This window comes from Eublepharis macularius, chromosome 3, assembly GCF_028583425.1.
Source record: "Eublepharis macularius isolate TG4126 chromosome 3, MPM_Emac_v1.0, whole genome shotgun sequence".
NCBI classification, from domain to species: Eukaryota; Metazoa; Chordata; class Lepidosauria; order Squamata; family Eublepharidae; genus Eublepharis; species Eublepharis macularius.
The window spans coordinates 39203664-39226484 of record NC_072792.1 but is presented as its reverse complement, the minus strand read 5'-3'; the positions used below and the strand labels follow the sequence as shown (position 1 = coordinate 39226484).

The 22821-nt window shown below is 43.3% G+C and overlaps 2 protein-coding genes across 2 annotated transcripts in view; both read right to left on the bottom strand.

Moving 5' to 3' along the window:
- Positions 1–1114: 1114 nt before the first annotated feature.
- LOC129326514 (uncharacterized) lies at positions 1115–4322 on the bottom strand. Its single transcript, XM_054974710.1, has 2 exons — positions 3337–4322; positions 1115–2102 (listed from the first exon to the last, which is right to left on the bottom strand). Exons 1-2 carry the CDS (start codon positions 3970–3972, stop codon positions 1392–1394), a joined length of 1347 nt encoding a protein of 448 aa, XP_054830685.1. The 5' UTR covers positions 3973–4322; the 3' UTR covers positions 1115–1391.
- A 12490-nt stretch (positions 4323–16812) lies between these two features.
- Positions 16813–22821, bottom strand: part of UBAC2 (UBA domain containing 2) — a 115357-nt gene continuing 109348 nt past the window's right edge. Inside the window, exons 8-9 of the mRNA XM_054974614.1 lie at positions 20965–21087; positions 16813–17418 (exon numbers count right to left, since the gene is read on the bottom strand). Of these exons, the coding sequence (XP_054830589.1) occupies positions 17311–17418; positions 20965–21087 (231 nt within the window). The 3' untranslated portion in view covers positions 16813–17310. The remainder of the gene's footprint in view (positions 17419–20964; positions 21088–22821) is intronic.

Genomic DNA, 22821 nt, shown 5'->3' with positions numbered 1-22821 from the left:
TGAAGCCTGCTGCTGGCCAACCAAAAAACATGTTGCATCCTTTTCTGCAGGCTTAGATTTCTGAATAATGTCTGAGATGTTAACAATTTATTGATCTGTTGCTCTGACTTACATCCACAGCAGACGGGGCAGATAACAGATGCCTAGCAGAAGTTTCACCGGGAACAAGACTATTCCAACTAAGAAACAGGAGACGCAGAAACGCAGCACTCTATGGAGTAGCCGATGATATGATGCGCCGTTCTCGAGAGGAGCACAATGTCCAGGTTTCCCAATGGCGAACGGACAGAGAGATGCTGTGCAGTTGGAAGGCTGATGAGAACAAGATTCAGAGGGAATTCTTGGATCACACTAAAATGGAGAGTGAGAAGTTTGCCGAGGCCTGGAAACAGAACATTTCGGTGATGTCTGATGCTGTGAACACTTTGAAGTCATTGGGACAGATGCTCGCCCAACAGCGTCAAATCATCCCCCCAACACACGATTATGGGCAAACCGCCCTACCTGCCTCACAGGCAACCCCGAAGAAGGCAGCAGCGAGGCGTTCCTGTGTTGGCAAAGCCAGGGAGAGGCTGACGCTTTGAGGAGCTATGTTCTGCGTTGCCCTCCTTATTTGCCACATATCATGGTTTTTGGCAGCAAAGTTCATTTGACAGATTCCATTGCACTGGTGACCCCTTAATGGTCTTTATCTATTGTATTTGAAATAAATGTGTGTTAAGGAGTTGTCGCCCCAGTCATGTATGTCTGTTTTAAAATTCTTAACTTTCTGGGATCAAATGGAATCATCAAGGTATAAGATGATGGCCAATCGTTTCCAATGTTGACTCCCTTTTTTTTTTTCAACGCAATCCCCAAAGTTTAGGAATATTTAACATCAGACAATACAATGAAATTACAGTAAGAATCACATTTGTGTTTCTTTGTGTAAGTGGCATCACTCATGTAGTGACCATTCTAAACAGCCTTCCTGCAAAAAGTGAAACACAGCAGTTACCAATCGAGTGGCGCTTCCCCCCCCCTTGATTGCAACATGCGGCTAAGTTATATCTTTGGGAGGAGCACTTGCAGTCCAAATTGGAAATTTGGGGGGGGGGCCTATTCCAGACTTGGCCAAAAATACCATGACCAACTGTGAACGATGTATGCGGGGGACCACTCAGCTGTGTGGGAATGTATTGTCTGCATGTGCCAGGACTTGAATTCACATCCACCGCTTGTCTGACAGCACCCCAATAATCAATAGTCTTTTGAGTTCAGTTAACCAAATTTTTTTTTTATTTACACAGATTAGAGTTGCTGGTTGAGACCATTTATGTTCCCCTTGGTTTAGCAGCTTTTTGAAGCAGGTTAGCCGATGTCCATCACTTGCCGCACTGAGGGAGGCAACATCAACTTGTCGAATCTAGGCCCATATACTTGGCCAGGGCATCCCTAACCACCTTTCCTTCGGCAAGATGCCTGTGATGGGTGGTCAACTCTTGTCCCTCTCCATGAGAAACAAGTATTGTCTCTGGGGCTGCTCCGCGGCCAGTGATGGGATGTCCCCGGCTTTCACAGAGGTTGTGCAAAACAACACATGCTGTCACCACAGCGATGACGTTGTGCTCCCTAACTTGGAGGCGGTGTGACAGACACCTCCACCTGGCCTTCAGTCTTCCGAAACAACATTCCACCACGTTCCTGGCTCGCGATAGGCGGGTGTCAAACATTTTCTGAGCTTGTGTGGTTGCCGTTCTCCCGTAGGGCTTCATAAGCCACCTACGCATGGGGTAGGCTCCATCGGCAATGACCACCGGGGGTATTCTTACACCGTCCACCACCATGAAAGGGTTTCCCGGAATTAGTGAGCCACTATCCATGGCAACACAGAAGGCGGAGTGGGCGAACACGAAGGCATCGTGGTTCTTCCCACTCCACCCCACCTCGGCGTCCACAAATCTTCCCCGGTGATCAACTGTGCCTTGGAGCAGAATCGAGGAATAGTTCTTGCGGTTGCCGTACTGATCTGGGCGGCCTCCAGGAGCGCAGATTGGGATATGCGTTCCATCAATAGCTCCCACACAGTGCGGGAAACCCATTCTACGGAAACCGTCCATTATCTGGGAGAAAGAAAAAAGAAAGGAAAAAAAAAGTCATAGTGCTATCAGGCAAACTGTGCTTTAAAGAATCATCATCACTCAGCGATGTCTAGTTCTTAAACAACCTTAAAGGGTTATTTTTGTAAATTGAATTTAGGATTTTTTTGCATTCTGAAATGTTGGGTGGAGGTTCTCTTATGTTTGGTGTAATTTAAATTGAATGATCCACATATCCACACAAGTCTCTCTCTTCTCACCCTTTGGCAATAAAGGTGACCGTTGGTGGTTTAAAAATCAGCATCTTTTTGAGGCCACTAACTGGCCCACCAAATTGGGATCGTCTTGTGCCTTGCTAGAGGGAACGAGAACGGGTGTGAGACGGGCCCATGACAATTGGGTTCATTCTGGACTCAAAATTCCACCCCGGGCCACAGAGGCCTCTATTTTTTCTAACCCTGGAGACAGGTGTTTGGCGGTGTATGAGGCACTGTTTTTCGGGGTAAACCAAAACATCCCCCCAGGTAACAAATTAACTAGAAATTGTTGGAGAGTGGGATAACAGGTCGGATAAGGTGACTTGCACGTTGTGTTTACTTTGCTTTCACAATGCCACCCAGAGCCACCATGAAGGGAGACGTTTCTCCCCATAGAAAACCATGGAGATTTTAGGAGGATTCGTGGAGAATTGGATGGGAGGGGGGGTAAACTTGTATCCCCATATTTCAAAGTATTCCTAAATTTGGAGGTTTGACAAAGGAGGGTTAGGAGAAGGTGTTCGACAACTGTGTAACGATTTGGGTCACACAGTAGGGGGAAAGACCAAACTGCATTCCTGCACACCACCCCACCTATGTAAACCAAATGTTTATATCACAGAGGCAAAAAAGGCAATCCCTCTCCACGACAATTCATTTTGTTAACTGCTTCAGATCACACGGCGAGGGGTGTGTGTGTGTGTCAGTTGTTGCCCCTCTTTTTCTTAAAAAAAAGGGATTTGTGTGGTGGAAGAACACACTATGAGGGTTGAATGCCATTGCATGCTTAAGGTGTCTGTGGGCAATGTTCACTCACACTCAAACAAACACATAGCGTTGTAGATTTTGAGAGGGTTTCAAAATTACCTTTAAAATGACTGGGAGAGGGGGATGATATACACACCAGAGTGTTGTGTACTGGTCGTTCCGTTAATGTCACAATTTTTTTTTAAACGATAAATTGTAATAGCGAAATTTTGATATTTCAAAATAAAAATTACCTGTCCAATCGCTCTTCCGAAGGAGACAGTCTTCGATAGAAGTTCCACCTCGACCGCGAGGCAGAACTCGACCACCGCGGAGGCTACCGTTGACTTCCCAATCCCGAACAGATCGCTCGCCACCTGGTAGCTTGTTCCGCTGGCCAGCCACCAAATTGCAACCGCGACTCGTCTCTCCACCGATATTGCAGAGCGAAGGGAGGTGTTTTGACGCTGCAGCCTTGGACGCAGGGCTTCCACCAAGTCGATGAAGGTCCTCTTGGACATCCGGAAGCGGCGCATCCACCGACGGTCATCCCAGTGCACCAACACGATATTCTCCCACCAGTCGGTGCTTCTCGGGTATACCCAGTGCTGCCGTGGCTCCTCCATCTGCGCAAGCAGGAACCAATGTTGGAAGCGCTGCCGGCGCCGTATTCTGGAGCGCGTCCAGGCGACGGTGGAGACTGAATCCTGGAACAGAATCCTGGCTGCAGCTCTGCGGCGTTGGGCTGAATAGCGCCGGTAAGCAAGAAGCAGCTGCGTCTGGCAAGCCAGCAACGTAAACATCAGCTGTCCGATGAGGGCGACTATAGGATCCATACCCACAACCGAATCGGCAACAGTAACCACAACGACACCAAGCACACCAACCATCCGCTCACACCCACAAATAGATTTTGCCGAGAACCTTCCCTTTTATAGACCATTCGAATCGCCCGCCCAAAAAAGTTAACCAGTGGCTATCGAGATGTTCACGTGATTTGTCGCTTTGTTGATGTTTCCTCATATCGATAAAACGAAATAACGGAAAAGTGTTTTCAAAAAAAATAAAAAAAAAGGGAGGGAAAAAAAGGTACCGCCCACAAAAGCGGTTGGCGAGCGGACGTGTGACCGGAGGCTCGCGCGAGAAAGCCGGATGGGGAGCCTGAATGTGAACGGAGAAGGAAAAGTTGCGGGTTGGAGGAAACCGAAAGAAAAGCGATTTATAAGCGGGTAATGGGTGAATGTGGATTCAGCCCAGGTAGTGGCTGGAGATCTCCCGGAATCACAACCAGTCTCCAGGGAGAGATCAGTTCATCTGGAGAAAATCGCTGCCTTGGAGGGTGGACTCTATGAAATTATACCATGCCAAGGTCCTTTCCCTCCCCAAACCCCACTTCCTCCAGGTTTCTCCAGGTTTCACCCCCCAGAACTCCAGGAATTCCCCAACTTGGAGCTGGCATCCCTAGTGGCCAGGGAGTGTGATTTTTGCCACCTTGTCCCCATGCCCCTGCCCCAGTTCTCCAGCAGTGTTGGAAGAGCTACCTGGATTAACTTTTAATTGAAATTCTCTCGTTTTTGTATAGCATAAGGAGGGGAACTCATGAGGAAGGGTAAATCCCTGCCATGCTGTTTCTGCTGCTTCTACCCTTGCCCCTATTGCTCTCCTCTTTGCTCTGGCTCCTGCTTTGCCTCCTCCCCAGATGATCCATTTCCCCCCATCCCCTCCTGGTTCCCCCCCTTCTCTTTGCAGTCCTCATGGCCTCTCACCCTCCCTTTGCCAATTGTCTTGAGAACCATGCCATCTTGGGTTGCTGCATCTTTTCAAAATTTAAGTTTTCTACAAACTTGGTAGTCTACCCTAGCTTTGGGTGGCCCTATGGTGCAGATTTTTAAAATCTACATGGTAGAGCTACCAAAAGGAAATAGGTACATGATCACAAGCCGCCTTCGGTGCCAATCCTGGCAGTACTGCAGAGCATAAATGTTCCAAGTAAGTCCGATGGCCAAAAATTTAAAATATTGGGGCAGGAGTGGTAATATAATTGTACTGTGATCTGGTAGCTATTCTCATTTGTCATTTCTCTCATTTTTAGCTATTTTTTCAAACTGCATCTCTAATATTTTCATGTTCTTACAGCATATTTTAATTTACCGCTGTACACATGAAAATAAGAACTATTAACTGAGACCTCCTTCTTGATGGCCCCTGTACTCTTAACCCCTTGTCTTGTCTTTTGCACTCTTCCCTCATATAATCTCTTCTCACCTCTCTAATCTCTCTACTTGCTCAGTACACAGACAACAGTTTTTTGCCTTTCTAGTACTGACTGATTATGCGGATTTTTAAAAACATTGCTTGGGCAGAAACTGCTTCCCCAGCACAAGGATCATTGCGTGCAGGGATCAATTTGTAGAAAAAGAGCTGGAGGAACTCATTGGCATAACTCATCGGCATAACTTATTAGCATATGCCACACCCCTTGCCATCACCAGAATTGTGTCATTAGCATAACTGATTTGCATATGCCACACCCCCTGACCTCACCTATCCTGGCTGTTTTGGACCCAATCCTGGCCATTCAGGGCCGAAATTGGGCCCAAAATGGCAAAAAGGGGGCTGAAAATGGCCAAAAAGGGGCCCAAAATGGTCAGGATCAGGCCGCTGCTGAGTGGGAGAGTGATCCAGCACCCGTCAGAGGCCCGATCCAGGCCGTTTCAGCCCCAATCCAGGCTGAAACAGGCCCAAAATGGCCGAGAGTCAGGTGGGCAGGGCCACTTGACATGTGATCTCTTTGGGGAACTGCCGGAACTGCGTTCCGGCACATTCCCCCTCGAAATGAGCCCTGATTGCGTGACTGAATGTAAGCTGTAGCAGCCATATTATTACTGCACCCATCAAACTCTGTCAGAATTCCAAATGTGCCCATGATTCAAAAAGGTTGGGGACCCCTACAGTACACATAGGAAACAATGCCTCTGTAAGGACCATCTTCAACTTCAAGGACCAAATTCTTCTATATCAAAGGGCTTTTTGTCCACCCAGTGTACAATAAAAACAGCAGACACCCCCCTCCCCAGTTAAAGTAGTTTTACTATCCTAGAGCTGGCTCCTCTCTTCCCACTTTCCTTGAAATCTTCCTTGTCACTGCTTCAGCGGCTCTCATTACTAGTAACTAGCAAGCATGAATTTAAGAAATACCTTTGCCAAAATAGCATGTAGCAATCAAGAAGACAGCTTTCTAGAAGATTCAGTATAATGTATTTTTTTTGCCATAGATGTGAAATAGAAGTACAGCCAAATGGATCACAGTGTTTCCAAAGTGATCCAGAGCAGATCACCCCTCCTCTTTCTAATCACAAGATCTTGGCTGGATGCCCCAACAGAGATGCTGAAGAACTTGCATCAGGGCAGGGGAAAGATACCAGGAACAGATGGCCTCTTGATTGATTTTTGAATTACGTTTTGTGAGAAATTGATCTGAGCATCTCCATGCTGCCCTGCCCCTCTACCTTACTCCAGAAAACTTAACCAAGTGCCGTACAGGGCAAATCATGAATGCCCATCATTAGAAACATGGTCAGAATCCTATCCAAGAAATTCAAAAGGGCCCCCTCTTGTGAATGTTAATAATTAAAACTCTGTGAGCTTTATGCATTCAGTTTGTAAATTAAAATATTTTCACCTTTATAGACTTTGACTAGGCAAGCAACCAGTTCATTATACTTGAAGGCGGGATGCTGCTTTGGCTCCTTTCTGATAAACCAAACCACATTTCTAATAAACATGCAAACAGAGATTAAAATTAAAGCCACTACTTTTAAGTAAGGTGCACTCCAGACTCATTATAAAAGTTTATCACTTAAGTAAAGCAAGTACCACTGGACTTCTAAACACATAAAACTTGCTGTGCAGGCAAAGCAATAATTCTACTCTGACATATATACTGTACGGCACCAGTCTATAAGGTATGGTAAAAATTTTATTGCATGGAAATCAGTATATAAAAAGTACATTGGGAGTGGCTCTGGCCAGAACACAAAGGAAAAACCTCACAAGGTACATAGTTTTCAAAAAGGTACGGTGCCATTTGGGCTGCAATCTCATTAACAGTGCAATCCTATGTACATATTCTCAGTGGGACTTACTCTCTAGTGTGTTTACAATTGCAGCCTTGCTTAAATGGAAATCAAGCAGTCTTCCTCAGCAGATGTACTATTGCTAATGTGTATGAAATTTATATCCTGTATCAGATCACATAGACTTTAACAGTCCCTATTTTCTGGTACCAGTCCCTGGCAAAGGAAACACTGTCATCGTTTTATTCCGATTTTGCATTGTGGGAAAGCTAACAATTTTTTGGGGTTGGTATTCACATTCAGTCCTTCATCTTTCAGTTCTCTCCTTCAGGCCTCTAACAATTAAAAGTGGCAACCCTAAACCCACTTATTTGAATGTAAGAACCACTTAATTCATTAACATGTTTAGAATTATGTTATCGGTTTAAGTGAAGGGCAAGTGCAACTTGTCTGCTGTACATATACGTACAAATCTAGGCACTTGGACCTAGAGTTCACAGGTCCCTATCCCCTCCTGGTGGGAGATGGAGGACCTGGGACTTACCCTCCGAGAGCTCCTAGCACATGCAAGCTCTCAGAGTAGGGTTCCCATTCCCCCACCCGGGGCAGGAGATCCCCCGATCCCACCTTTTGCCCCCCATGCCCACTTACTTGGCTGGTGGGGGGTGCACCCCTCCCTAGGTGGTGCACTGCGCCCCCAGGTGGGTGGCTGTGCTCCTGTGCTTCGAGAGTGGGCAGTGGTGGTGGCGGCGGGAGCGGGTGGCAGTGGCGGCAGCAAGAGAGCCCCACTTTTACCGCTGCTGCCAGCGCTGTGGCCCACTCTCACCGCTGCCACTGCCACCTGCTCTTGCCACCGCCACCGCAGCCCCTTTGCTCCAAACAAGAGTGGGCCGCGGCCACAGTAGTGAGAGCAGCCCGTGCCGGCGAGAACAAGGGCCCCTTTGACCCAGGGGCATCCTTTGACCCCCCTGTGTGATGATGTCAATCCAGGAAGTGATGTCATCACGAGCTGGGAGCGTGCACGCATGCAAAGAAAGAAACTGGGGTAAGTGCCAGCTCCAAATCCCCTGCCGGGAGAGCCCAGGAACCTGGGGATCTCTCGCCGAGAGATTCCAGGTCCCTGGCAACCCTATCTCAGAGAGGTGTAATGACATCACTTCTTAAAAGTGATGTAATCACTCTGGCCACAGGCATGCTCACGTGCTTTATGCAGGGCTAATTCTAGCCCAATTGGGGGCAAAATTGCCCCCAATTAAGTGTGAGAGCAACCTCGCATCCAGTTCAACAATATCACTTCAGGAAGTGATGTCATCGTGCCCCCCTCCCAGAAGCATGTCTGGTGTGTGCTTTCCTGGGTTGCCTGCCAGTGGAGGACGATTGGCGAGTAACCCAGAAAATCCCTGGGAAATTGCCCACTACCAGTAAGCAACTGGTAAGCCTACCTGGACCCTTCACGTCCTATTCATTTTAAAAATATGTTTCTAATTACGTTTTAAATTGCTGCTGTTTTATGTTACATGCAAACTGGTCCATTTGGAGATTACACATAAACTAATGGGGGACCCACCAGGACTTGCAGTTGGGACATATAATCTTCCTTCCTTCCTCCACTCTTTCCTCTTCCCATCCCTGAAAGCTCCTGTAGCTTCTCCTCTTTTCCTGCTTTCTTCTCTCCTTCTCTCCCACCACCTTTATCTGTGCCCTCATCTTCAGACTGAAGATTGCAAGGACAAATCTGCACAGTGCCAAGATGACTAGAAGCCACAGCCAGTCAGTGGCCAAGGATTAGAAACTTATTTGCACTTTCTTTCTTTGCAGTAGCTGAGTTACACCATGCTGAATTTGTAGGCTGCATATATCATGGTGAAGGGGTTATCTGATGATTGCCTTTGTGCTCAGATGTTGATTTTCAATGCATGACTATGTTTTGCCATGCCATTTCTAGCCATCAACTGGACACCTCTGTAGTGATGCAATAATTTGCGGAGAAAGATGGATCCATGTAGCAATGACAAAGACCACTGTACAGGGAGGCAGTTAGGTAGGGCGGCCAGCTCTAAGTTTATTTATTTATTAATTATATTTTTAACCCACCCTCGCTGCAAGCGGGCTCAGGGTGAGGTACAGCACTGATTAAAATACAACATAAAAACAATAATCACAGCATAAAAGCAGCAATCAATAAAACCATTCCAAGACAGGGCAGTCCTGAACTCTCTCCGTCTGTATACAAAAAGGGGAGGAAGTAGCAGACAGATAGAATACTGTACTCCTTTTCAGGGAAGCCAGCAGTGGGCTCTCCATATCTCCTCATAGAGGGAGACGGGTGGAAGGCTTGGCACTGATGGACTAAAATTAGCCTCCACCATATGCCTGGCAGAACATCTCTGCCTTACCGGCCCACCTAAATGATACAACATCCTGGCGGATCCGAGTGTCCTGACAGAGAGTTCCGCTAGGTTGGGGCCAGGACCGAAAAGGCCCTGGCAGAGGCCAGCCAAGCCTCCCTAGGGCCAGGGACCACCAGTAGATGTTTTCTGGTTAAATGCAGTGCTCTCTGGGGCACATACAGGGAAAGATGGTCCCTTAGGTATGCTGGTCCCAGTCTGTTTAGGGCATTATAGGTCAGAACCAAAACCTTGAACCAGATCCAGAATTCTACTGGGAGCCAGTGAACCTGCTGCAAGATAGGCGTAATATGTGTCCTACATGAAGCTCCAGCCAGGACTCGCGCAGCAGCATTCTGGACACATTGAAGCCCAAGGCCAGCCCTGCATAGAGTGAGTTACAGTAGTCCAACCTGGAGGTGACTGTTGTATGGATCACTGTTGTTAGGTCCTGGGCCAAAAGGTAGGGCACCAGTTGCCGGGCCTGCTGAAGGTGGAAAAAGGCTGCCCGAGCCACAGCCGCGATCTGGCCCTCCATAGACAAAGAAGAGTCCAGAATCACGCCCAAACTCCAAACCGATGGCACGGGCACAAGTGGTGCCCCCCTAAAGGTCAGGAGGATACCCGCCACTGGGAAATTCCTGGAGACTTGGGGCATGAAGCTTGAAGAAGGCAAGGTTTGGGGAGGAAAACGACCTCAGCAGGGTATAATGCCATAGAGTCCACACCCCAAAACATCTATTTTCTCCAGGGGAACTGATCTCTGTGGCCTGGAGATCAGTTGTCATTCTGGGAGATCTCCAGCCACCACCTGGAGGCTGGCAACCCTACAGTTAGGTCAGAGTGTCAGACTAAGATAGGGAAGCGGGTTCAAATCTCCTACTTAGCCATGAAACTTTATTAGATGACCTTGGCCAAGTCATTGTGTATCAACCTAACCTTATGGTCACAGGGTTGTTGTGAGAATAAGAAGAGATCCATGTATGTTGTCCTAAACTCATAAAAGGGTAGGATTAAAATGTTATAGTCCATAGATAATATTCAGTACATATATAGATTTATATGGGTTACTGTCAAACCTTTCAGTTTGAAACCTGGTCCACAGAACAGGCCTGGAAGTCATCTACAATGCTATTAAGAGTAAATACAAACCTACGCTAGTGGCCAAAATTGTGGAAACCTTTTGGAAAAAGTGCATTTTTGAGGTTTGATGGCTCATACACCACTTTTTGGGGAGTAATACCATAACATCATATATCAATGGAAAGATAATTTAATCAAGAATGTAATGCAACAAAGTTTGTTCAATTATCTGTATTCTATCAAATGTCATAGCCAAATAATCAGAAAAAAGGAAGCACAACTTTCTTAGGTTGATATGAAGTAGCTTTCCTTCATTTGAATGTAGCCATTCAATGTAATACAATCAAAGAAATGGCACAAAGAGTTGACTGGTCACCCAGAAAGCGATGTAAAATAGTACTATTAAGTGAACAAGGCTACAGTTATGAAGAAATTAGAAGAAAAATTGGTGGAAACTTAACCAAAAGTGGAATTTCTAAATTTTTGAAGAGGTATAAGGCAACTCAGTCACTACAAAACCAGACTGGAAAAGGCAGGAAAAGGTGCACACAAGTAAGGGATGATAGAAGAATTGAGAAACTGAGCCTAGGTGACAGAAGAAAATCATCGGGGTGTATACAGAACAAAATGGCGCAATTCAATGTGAAGTTGAGTGCAAGGACTGTTCGGCGCAGACTGGAGGAATTTGGTCTTAATGCTAGAATTCCACGAAAAAACTATTGTTCTCTCTCAAACAAAGGTTGAAAAGTTTAAACTGGGCTAAAACCCATGTTAATTGGACAGCGGAACAATGGGACCGTGTTATTTGGAGTGACGAGACCAAAATCTCCGTTTGGTAATGATGGCATAAAATATGTGAGAAGAATCAGGGAAGATTTGCATCCTGATTGCATTACACTCACCATGAAACACCCAGTTAGTATTATGATATGGGGTTGTATGACAGTGGGCAGAATTTGCGTGATAAATGGCAATATAAATGCCCCAAAATACATAAATGAAATACTTGAGCCCAAACTGAAGCCTTCCACACGTGATCTTTTCCAAGATAATGAAGCATTTATATTTCAACAAGATTCAGCTCCATGTCTTGTTGCTGCTGTGTGCAAAAAGTGGTTTCAAGATAATCATATTCCACTTTTGGAATGGCTTGGGAATAGCCCAGACCTTGGCCGTCGTCACACGGCCATAAATTTAGCGCCAAACTAGTGCTATCTCCCGCTGAATGCTCACCTTATTCCGGCTCTCTTGCGATTTTGCCATTCTCCCCAATTCATGCTTTGTGACTTTTTATGTCGTCTTTATCCACTTCTATGTGAACGCCCTGGATCAACTATGAACGCTTTGCAACACCAAAATGCTCACTCTCCCCGATCATCTGATTCTCCTGCCCTACACTCCCACAAGCCCCAGCGCGAATGGCAATTAAGCCTCAAAGAAATTTTTTTTAAAAAAACGTTAGCCTTATAGTGCTATAGCGCTATTCTGTCAAATTGTGCTTTTCCCTTTTAATGTGACTGACTGGAAGTGCAAGCAGTCGTCAAAAGATGGGAGAATCTGTTCTAATAACGATAACAGAAGAAATGATTTCTAGTGCAAAACTGACGAAATAAGGGCCCGTGTGACGACGGCCCTTAACCCCATCGAAAATCTATGGAGCTGACTAAAGGAACTGGTTAGCGAGAAGCAACCCAGCAATAAACCACAATTAATAGAAGCAATAACTCAATCGTTGTTTCACATTATAACAGCTGCAGAACTAAAAAACTTGGTTCACTCCATGGGAAGGCGTTGTAAGGCCATAATTAAAGCAAAAGGTTACCCAATTAAGTATTAACTGACATGGTGAGAATTGTTGTATAACTCATTTTTTCTATGTTTCAATTTTCTTCTTTAGAACTACTGTTCTAAAAAATTTTCCTTCATAAAAGTTAATGCATTACATTCTTGTTTTAATTATCTTTCCATTGATATATAATTTCATGGTATCACTCCCCAAAAAAGTGGTGTTATGAGCCATCAAACCTCAAAAATACACTTTTCCCAAAAGGTTTCCACAATTTTGGCCACTAGTGTAGTTTCCATCATTTTTACTTGTACAATTGTGGGAATTTGTTGAAAGGCTGACCTCTAGTGGCATTCGAAGAAATCTGACAAGAATGTTGGCTTTAGAATGGTTGTGGTTATTTTTGTGTTTGTGTCATTATGCTGTAAGATAATGGATTTTCTATTATCTTAAAAAACGGATAGTAAGTGACTATACAACAGTACAGAAAACTATACTGGAGCCTGAGAAATTCATCCTTCTTCTTGCTTTTGGAATCAAGCTAGACATCTAATAAAAACAAATACTGATACAGATATTCAGTGGCAGCTGAAGACACATGCACCCATCTGAACACACAGCATGAATCTGGGATAGAAAAAGTTAAGAGGCTTTTAAACATTAAGGACAGAACTGGGAAAACAGCCAACCAAGTGATAACTCCAAACCCAGATACTGCACTCTGAGATGTCTACACTGACAATCAAAATGTGTTACACTGGGACGCTGTTAATTCCCTCATGTTGGAAGTGTAAATGGAAACAGACCACCACTAGAGATTGGCTGACTGCCCCTCCTCCCCCAGTATAGATGAGTGGTATCAGAGCATTTGAAACTTTGCACCAATAGGAAAACTCACCTGTCAAATAAAACTTATCAAAAGGGTTAGATAAACCAGAGACATCTGTTACCAACAGCTGTCCCTTTATTTATTCAGGAAATAGCTGCTCAACAAGTATGAAACCTCCTGTTCCTCAGTAGCCATTTGCAAAAGATGTTGTTACTGTTTAATATATTTTCTCCACAACAACTTCAAATGTAGAGAATCTAGAAGAACTATATAAATCTTTTATGGATATGGCAATTACTTCATTGTGGATGCTGGGAAAGATTTCCTCATTATAAGCTCTCTCTCCTTTGTTCCTAACTTTATTTTCACAGCTCAATTATCTTGAACGGGAAAAGGACTTTACCTATAAATCCTGATACTTACATCAGTAAGCTTAAAAGCAGTGTTTTAAAATGTATCAATCAGAGACAGGAGCAAGGAGCACAATCAAAACAGGAAATCTTGTTGAATGTTGGAAATATCTACACTGCACAATTAACCATAGTGCAGTAGAGGGGGCCAGATGACAGGGAAACTATGTTTTAAAAATTAAATCTTTCCCATTGGACTAAAATGGAACAAAAAGTACTTTAACACTCTTATCTGACCCTCTCTTTACTACTGAGATGGCCATTTTATACTTTTGCATAGTGAGATGTTGGAGATGTTGGGGCTTGATTACTAGGGGTCAGCGGAACTGAGTCATTTTGATTCATCTGTATGTTTTATTTTCTCTGGTTTTAAAATTTTATTCTTAAAATGATTCTTACAACCACCCAGGAAACAGGCTTCTATTTTATTTTAGTTCCGCTGTGTTTCAGATTATCTGGGTGTTAACTTACTGGAAAGTCTTGCTTCTTCTACACTGTAAGATCAAGAAAAGCAAAACATCTTGGTTTTATCTACAACCCCAGCCAGTCATTTGTGTATTAATAAGCAGCAAAAATCTCATTTTTACAAACATCCAGTTTATCTGTTCCTTGGACAGACTCACAAATTCAACCCCTCCCCACTCTCTCAAACACTTTTGTTTCTCATACAAGCCTCATCATCTTCTCTGTCTCGTGCTCAAATGTCATACCTGCCAGTGTGCCTCCCACAACACTCACACTGTGGAAGGACAGCCATCGCTGGGAAAGTATGATTCAAAGACAGGTTCAAAGACAAGCTGGTTCACTCATGCACATTCATCACATATTAATCATCACAGACTGAACTTCTGTATCACACAACGTCTGCTCAGACTCAATACCTTTTAATGCAGCCAGCTAAGACAGTCACTACATTTAATCCTCATTGCACTGAAGGATGCTGTTCAAACAATAAAACTTTGTCAACATTTTGTTCAAACTGAGCAAACTAAGTATGGTGAAAAGATAGGTTAACATTTTAATTTACAACTCCAGCTTCAATTTTTAATGACATGGATATAATCTGCAGATGGCAGCAGCTTGTGGGGCCCCGTCTTTCTTAGTAACACTTAAATGGCTAAGCGTTAAATGGCTATGGGAATTTTATATACTCTGATTTAGAGTTTCAGTATTATGTTGATCACGAGAAGTCACCTGAAAAAGCAATGATGTTGTGTACAGAACCTCATGCTAATGCCAACCAGGGTGGTAATGTGTCAATACATAACATTAACATCATTTTCACTGCCTTCAAAGCACACGGTAGGGAACCAGGAGGTCAAAATGACAGGGTAGACCAGAGAGACCAAGCCCCTGATCTGTGGAAGAGCATGATCCAATGCCCATGCACACATGCCCGAGGCAAACCAAGTAAAAATGTATCTAGTAATAGGTTCCACTTAACCCATCCTCTTTCATGGTTAGTTCGGCCATATAAGATTTGTACAAGTGCCTAAGTTAGGTATGTGAGGTTGGATCCAACCAACTTTTCTGTCAGCAAAAAGGAAGAGTACCCCACCACAAACCAAAGGTTATGCTGTAGATCATGGGACATACATGGACAAAAGCCATGTTGAATGGGAGCAGTAGAAAGGAGAAGACTTGGGCAAGTTGAGTGAGAAAAATTAGCTAGATCTAGGTGGGTGTGGGAGGAAAAGGGTTGGGATGGGAGGTATAGTGGGTTAACCAACACAAGGGTTTGTGGAAATGAACTGTAGTCTACAGGAGTTGTACACTATAGAGAGTTATTTTTGTGTCTGTGGGGTTGCACTTCTTCTGTCCTGCAGATTTTGCTGTTTGCCACATTCTGGTTTTGCCTGCAGCTCTGTGAATTTTGCAACTTAATCCTCATAAAGGAGGCCAGAAAAGATATCCCCTCATCCCAAGAGTGAACAATTTCAATCAGAAAATTCTTCTAGCACTCAGCGATCCTAGGGAATCAATTATCCTATAGCAAGCTGCATGAATCCTGCTGCTGAGTTCGTTGACTGTATTTTCTTTCTTTCAACCTGCTCTTCTTTCTTTCAACCTGCTCTTGTTTGCAAGTGCTAGCCTTGCTATAAATCTTTTGAGTGAAATTAGACATGCGATTCTGAATTTAGATAGAACACCCACAGAAGACTGCATGCAGAAGGCACTCAATCTGAAAGATCAACAAGATAACAAATAAATCAGATAACATCGGAACAACATACAGAGTCAACCAAACCACACTGTTTGAAAAATATGCACGAAACCGGCACAGCACAAAATCAAGGCTTATTCTGAAAGTGATTACACAGATGTTCTTAAGCTCTTTTAGTGTTTTTAATCCTGTGGAAACCGTTTTCCCAATCATCTCATGACTGAGACAAAGAAGCCTTTACTGACAAGAAAGTGGTGTTAAACACACCACAAAAAAGGTTACTGCAAATGCAATGTGTTACTGGCTCAATTTCATAAAAAAGTGGGGACGCGTAAGACTGAGTTCTGTGACCAGTTCTTCTATCTTATATGGATTGAGTTGGATCCAGAAGGTCTGATAACTTGGGAACCTTCCTTCAATGCAAGAAGGCTCTGCCAGTGCATGAAGCCTTGCTCCAGCACAACAGCCGAGTTCTGACAGTGGAAGCCTCCTTGTACCAGTAGAAGGCTTCACCATTAGAAGAATGGAATGCTTGGATCCAAAGCATTTATAGTTGTCTATGTCAATGTATAAAATATATATCTCAATGTCATGAAGAGAGTGTATGCATATAGTACATGCACCATACTTGATTGCAGTCAAGGTTCACTGTGATTCACACCCATAATCTATTCTGAATGCCATGGTAAGTCTGATCTCATCAGATCTCAGGAGCTAAGCAGGTTGGTACTCGGATGGGGAACCACATTCCGTTGCTCGGCCGAGGAAGGCAAAACTAAATAACCTCTGCTTTTCACGTGTCTTGAGAATCCCTTGACGGGATTGCCATAAATCGGTTACGACTTGACGGTGCACACACAAACACATATATATGGCTACTTCATGTAACTGCCAATATTCAAGATACCTTATTATTATCCCTTTTAGAAACAAAAGCAGAGACTGGAGAAGAACCTGTTTTCATAAACATGAACAGAATCCGCTGAAGAATGATATAGCAGACCTCTCTTCCTTTATTGAAATCACATGACCAAGTAGTTCTGACATTTCTTAAAGCTGTGACAAAGCAGATGAAAGAAACACTGTATTCAAAAATATTTATGATTAGAAAAAAATCTTAATACAAGAGGAAAGAATTCTGCAAGTTTGGCAAAAGGAGCCACCTCCCTCCCTCCCAGCTTTCCTGCTCTCCATTTCCTAGTTACTAGGAATGGTAATAGACTTCATGCTTTGAAACAACACCCCATTTTCCAAAATAAATATTGAAGCGATAACATATTGACAGTACTTTTCAGGAGTAACCCAGCCAGTAAGTATCCCCTTTCAGGGACATGTATTTTCAGGACCATCCATCATCGCTCTTCTGATACGACACACATGACAAGAGCTTCTTTGTTACTAAAGCCTTCAGGATCTATCCAACAGGTAGTTGTGGTCCTCCTTTAGGTAGCACACTTCAAGTGTTGCTTAAAGTTCCTCATTGCAGGTTCGTGTTACTGCTGGAGTAGAAAGTTGGTAGCTACATTAAGGTCATTATTTGAAGCCCTCAATGCTTCCAAAGCATCTATTCGGGAAAATCCCATTTCCATGAGCCGTGCAACCTGTCCAAGAAATAAGACCAAGAGGGAAAAAAAGGTTTTATCTGGAATTTTTAAAAACAACCAACATGATGTATGTTTTAGTGAACTGTTCAGGAAAAGGCACAAGATTGCAATCTCTGGTACAATGCATGCTTTTAAGGAAAGTGAGAAACCATTTTATCACAGCTACATGAAGTTGGTCTCTTTTATCTATGTAACTTCTTTCTAGGATGCACTCATAGCCTAAAGACTTCCTAGCAAAACTTATAAAATTACACCATGCAAAGAAAAGAATTCACCCAATACATTTATTTCTAACATAGATGTTCATGTGGCTATTATCACAATCAGTTGGATCCCGGCTCAACATTTCCATAGGACTTCCGCCCATACAGTGCTAATTTCCTACCTACCCCCTTCCACAGCAACCCAAAATGCCTTGTGAAATCCTGTTCCTGGTAGCATTTCAGGTTGCCACGATAGGAGCAGGAGACAGTGAAATCATACCCTTTGTGTCTGCAGATATGTCTAGTCTAAATCCAAGCAATTATGTTTTGCATGCTTTCTCCAGCACACTGTAATAACTATGCCAAAAATCATACCCTATTAATAAACTCAATGGTTTAATATAGTCATTTGAAGAAAACAATTATAAATTGCTAGAAGAGTGAATAATAGAATAATAAGGGCTTGTTCTCACTATTATTTTCCTCTTGGGATGATTTCTACAAGAATTACCTGGCTGTCATTAAGATGAAAATGTGGTGTAGGAATGCTTCCAAGGGTCCATCTCTCAGCCTGAGCCTTAACTAGGCAGCTAATGTAGTGTTTACCCATGCCTAACTAAGATTAGTTACAGAATCACAAGGGGCCATACAGACCTTCTAGTCCAACCCCCTGCCCAATGCAGGATCAGCCTAAAGCATCCCTGACAAATATTTATCCAGCCTCTTATTGAAAACTGCCAGTGAAGGGGAACTCACCACCTCCCTAGGTAGCTGATTCCACCTTTGAACTACTCTGACCGTGAGAAAGTTTTTCCTAATATCTAGCTGGTACATTTCTGCATGTAATTTAAGCCCGTTGTTTCGGGTCCTATCCTCTGCTGGCAACTGGAACAGCTCCTTGCCCTCCTGTAAATGACAGCCTTTCAAACATTTAAAGAGAGCAATCATGTCCCTCCTCAATCTCCTCTTCTCCAAACTAAACATTCCCAAGGCCCTCAGCCTTTCCTTGTAGGGCTCAGTCTCTAGACTCCTGATCATTCTTGTCGCTCTCTTCTGCACCCTCTCAATTTTGTCCACATCCTTTTTGAAGTGAGGCCTCCAGAATTGCACACAGTACTCCAGGTGTGGCCTCACCAGGACAGTATAGAGAGGGACTATGACTTCCTGCGATTTCGATGCAATGGCTCTTTTGATACAACCCAAGACTGAGTTTGCCTTTTTTGCCACCACATCACACTGACTGCTCATATTTACAGTCCACTCTTACTCCAAGATCTCTTTCGCATACACTACTACCCAGAAGTGTATCCCCCATCCACTATTTGTGCTTCACATTTTTGTGGCCCAGATGTAATACTGTGCACTTATCTATGCTAAATTGCATCCTGTTCACAACCGCCCACTTCTCCAGAGTATTCAGGTCTTGTTGAATTTTAACTCTATCTTCTTGGATGTTTGCTACTCCTCCCAATTTGGTATCATCAGCAAATTTAATGAGTAGCCCATTTACCCCTTTATCCAGATCATTGATAAAAATATTGAAACGTACCGGGACCAAAACTGAGCCCTGCGGCACCCCACTGGACACCTCCCTCCAATCTGATGAAACACCATTGACCACCACTCTTTAGGTGCGGTCCTCTAACCAGTTCCCTATCCACCGAACTGTCCTATAGTCCAGTCTGCAGTCTTCCAGTTTACCCATTAGAATGTCATGGGGAACCTTATCAAAAGCTTTGCCGAAATCCATCATACCAATGTATTACAAGGTTCAAGATATACCACATGTGGTGGAATGGCACTTCACAAGCAGTTATTTGTGTAAAAATTATCATTTTGCAAAGTAAATGATTGTCTCTGCCCTCCTCAGACTCCTGCAGTTGCCAGACCATACCTGGCAACCCTAAGAGCAGCTGAGGTGGTGCTTTTGAAACATGTATGCACTGCACATTAGGATGCAGTGAAGCAGAACATGCGAGCTCATATGTAAAAGTTGTGTGACATACTCTTCTTAAAATTCTCCAATAGCCTTGCTAATGTGAAAGATGTGTCACAGAATTTTGAAAGGGATTTTGAAGTCCGTATCGGCAATCATAGTATTCTATTGAATCCTTAAAACTCATAAAAAGTACAGATGACCTGTGTATTTAATAGTTAAAGTTCTGTAACCAGTTAATATTCATTTTCCTTCTATTTGTCATAAGAATAACAAAATAACATTTCCGTGATGATCGATTGTAATATAACAGTGGTGTGACAACAGAGGCGTGAGAATCATTTTTAATGCTTTCGACTTTTTGGAATACATAAAGAGGGGAGTTTACATAAGTTGATATTTTAGAATGAGAGATATAACATTAGTGGAAGGTTCGACTCCAGTAGCACCATCAAAACCAACTAGATTTCCAGTCTTTAAGGTGAGACTGGACCTGAATCTTGCACTTCTACAGCTCTGTAGGAAATACTGGAATCTCTATGGGAAAACCATAGAGTTTCTGGTGATTCCTAAAGTTTCTGGCGATCCCTAGAGTGGAGATCACCAATCCTAGTGGGTGTATGGTAACCCTAGCTGCACTATTCTTGGCCCCTTGTGTGCATACCTAACCACCTATTTGCCCCTATGACCCTGCTGAGATTTAGTAGGTCAGCTTCTAGAGCACTGACTGAACTAAGTCTGGTAAAGCAAGAGAAGGCTGGAAATGGAAAAGTATGTAAATCTCAAATCTGATGTTAAAATAAAAAATTTCTGCTGTGTATTCTATCCCTTGTGGGCCTCCAAGTTTTGAAGGATAGGGACTACTGTAAGACCGGCACTGGCTTGTATGAGCTGTATGGCTGGTTTTCAGCATTCAATGCCACAATACCCCAGAAAAAAAGCCACACTTTCTATGTACCTAAAGGTAAAGGTAGTCCCCTGTGCAAGCACTGAGTCATTACTGACCCATGGGGGGACGTCACATCATGACGTTTTCTTGGCAGACTTTTTACGGGGTGGTTTGCCATTGTCTTCCCCAGTCATCTACACTTTACCCCCAGGAAACTGGGTACTCATTTTACCGACCTCGGAAGGATGGAAGGCCGAGTCAACCTTGAGCCGGCTACCTGAACCCAGCTTCTGCCGGGATCAAACTCAGGTCGTGACCAGAGCTTGAACTGCAGTACTGCAGCTTACCACTTTGTGCCACGGGGCTCTCTCTTCTATGTACCTGGTTGTGAACTATTGGGCAAAGCATGGAACATCAGAAGCTGTGGATGTGCCGTAAGAGAAGCAGCATCATTACAAGCCACAAAATCTTGGCTTTCTTGAGCCAAGACAGTCTAAGAATATGTAAACGTTCACCTGTTCTTCAGACACTTCGCCTGGAGGAAGCACGTCATGTTCAGTCTGATGATTTTCCTGATAGTTTGCATTACGTCGATGACGTAAAGGAGGAAAGAGACGATTCCAGTTAATCATTCCACCCTGTTAAAAAAAAATCACAAAGTACTATTATTTAAACACAAAGGCATTATGGCTGAAGACAAATTCAAACTCTACAAATTCAAACTTGCAGGAAGAGGGGTTTTTTTTAATAGACCAGTAAAAATTCTGCACTCATCCCCAGAATCCAATAGGGTGTGTTACAGTAAATAAAGTATTAAATTGGCAAGGTAGATAAAACACTCTAAGCTACTACTGGAATTCTCCACTTCTTCCAAGCAAGGCTGATTCCTACAGTCTAATATTTGCTTTGGCTTGATGGTAATGGAGGATTGGCCTTTAGTATGACTATTGGAATGTATGACTATGGCCTTTGACTATTGGAAACATGCCTTGTTTTCAACATTTCTGTAGCAAACAGGGTGTCATTAAAAGGTTTGTTAATCATTATGACATTTGTATCCCACCTTTCTTTCACCGAACTCACAGCAGAATACATAGGCACCATCCCATACCGGCACTGACTAGACCTTGCTTAGCTTTAGCAAGATTGTTCTATCATACCACACTCTGGTGACACATTCAACTTAAAACAAAATATACAGGAATGCAATTTCCAGGCAAATTGTAAAACCAACAGTTGAAACTATTTTTGACAGCTGAATCTGGACATCTTAGAATATTTTGCAATTAATAGCGTAAGCATAATGGGCATTCTTAAGAAATCTAGATGTCTTTACATTGTATGTGCTTGGTCCATCATAAAGCAGTACCTCCCAATGCAAGTATCCTTCCCACCTTGAATGACATGTGGTGTGTCTATGACAGGGACATGATTGCCGAAGAGCTTGGATGGAGTAGTGGTATGAATGTTAGATGTGGATTCAAATCCTCATTTAGCCATGAAGATCACTGGGTGACCCTGGATCCCACAGATGACTGCCTCTCAAGCAGACTGGATATCTTCATGTAATTACAAGATTGCTTAAGCAAGTACCAGCAAAAAGCAACATCACCTTTTACGGCTTAACACCCGGTGGACAACTGAACAGGAAACAGTTTTTTCTTTTCCAGTATTTTATTTCAGATAACAATTAAATATAACTACACATAACAAATCAACATATGAACAGAAAACTTCCATTTTGTAAAAAATTAAGACATTAACATGTTTTGTAGCGTTAAGTAAACTTGCATTATTTAGTGTAATCAGTAGAAAAAGGATGATGTTTAGGAGGATGTATATCGTTAACAGTTAAGAATTCAAAAAAGGGAAACCATTAGGGAACAAAGTCTGTTTCTTTTGGATAGAGTTGTGATTGACCAATAAGTTCTGAGATCTTGTCTTGGGTGTAATAATCCCATATTTTAATTAACCAACTGTCAACAGTAGGGATTTTGGGTGATTTCCAGTATGATGCTAGTAGTGATTTGGCTGCCATCAAGAAATTGCAGATTAATTCTTTCCTTATATTAGGGATGTTTGCTGTCTCCCATTGGTTCAGAAAGATTAATTTTGGATCTAGAGGGATTAGATAACCAGGAAACAGTCTTTCATGTGCCTCCTTTTCTCCAAACCATTAGTCTACACAAGAATATCCGGTATAGGATCTAAGCAGTGTGAGGCTTAAGTTGAACCAGAGCTCACTAGAAATTAGCCCAAGAGCTTGCCTGTATCAGCACTCAGTCCTGGAATTGTTTAAACCGCTCTGAGTGGGCATTAAGTTGTCCTGAAGGGTGGTATATAAATCGAATGTTGTTGTTGTTAAAAAGAAA

Bases quoted from the DNA above. Each gene is read 5' to 3' on its own strand.
- LOC129326514 (XM_054974710.1), bottom strand. From the start codon at position 3,972: ATGGTTGGTGTGCTTGGTGTCGTTGTGGTTACTGTTGCCGATTCGGTT. The intron at 2,103-3,336 runs GTAATTTTTATT...TCTTTCTCCCAG, and splicing joins TCGGAAGAGCGATTGGACAG to ATAATGGACGGTTTCCGTAG.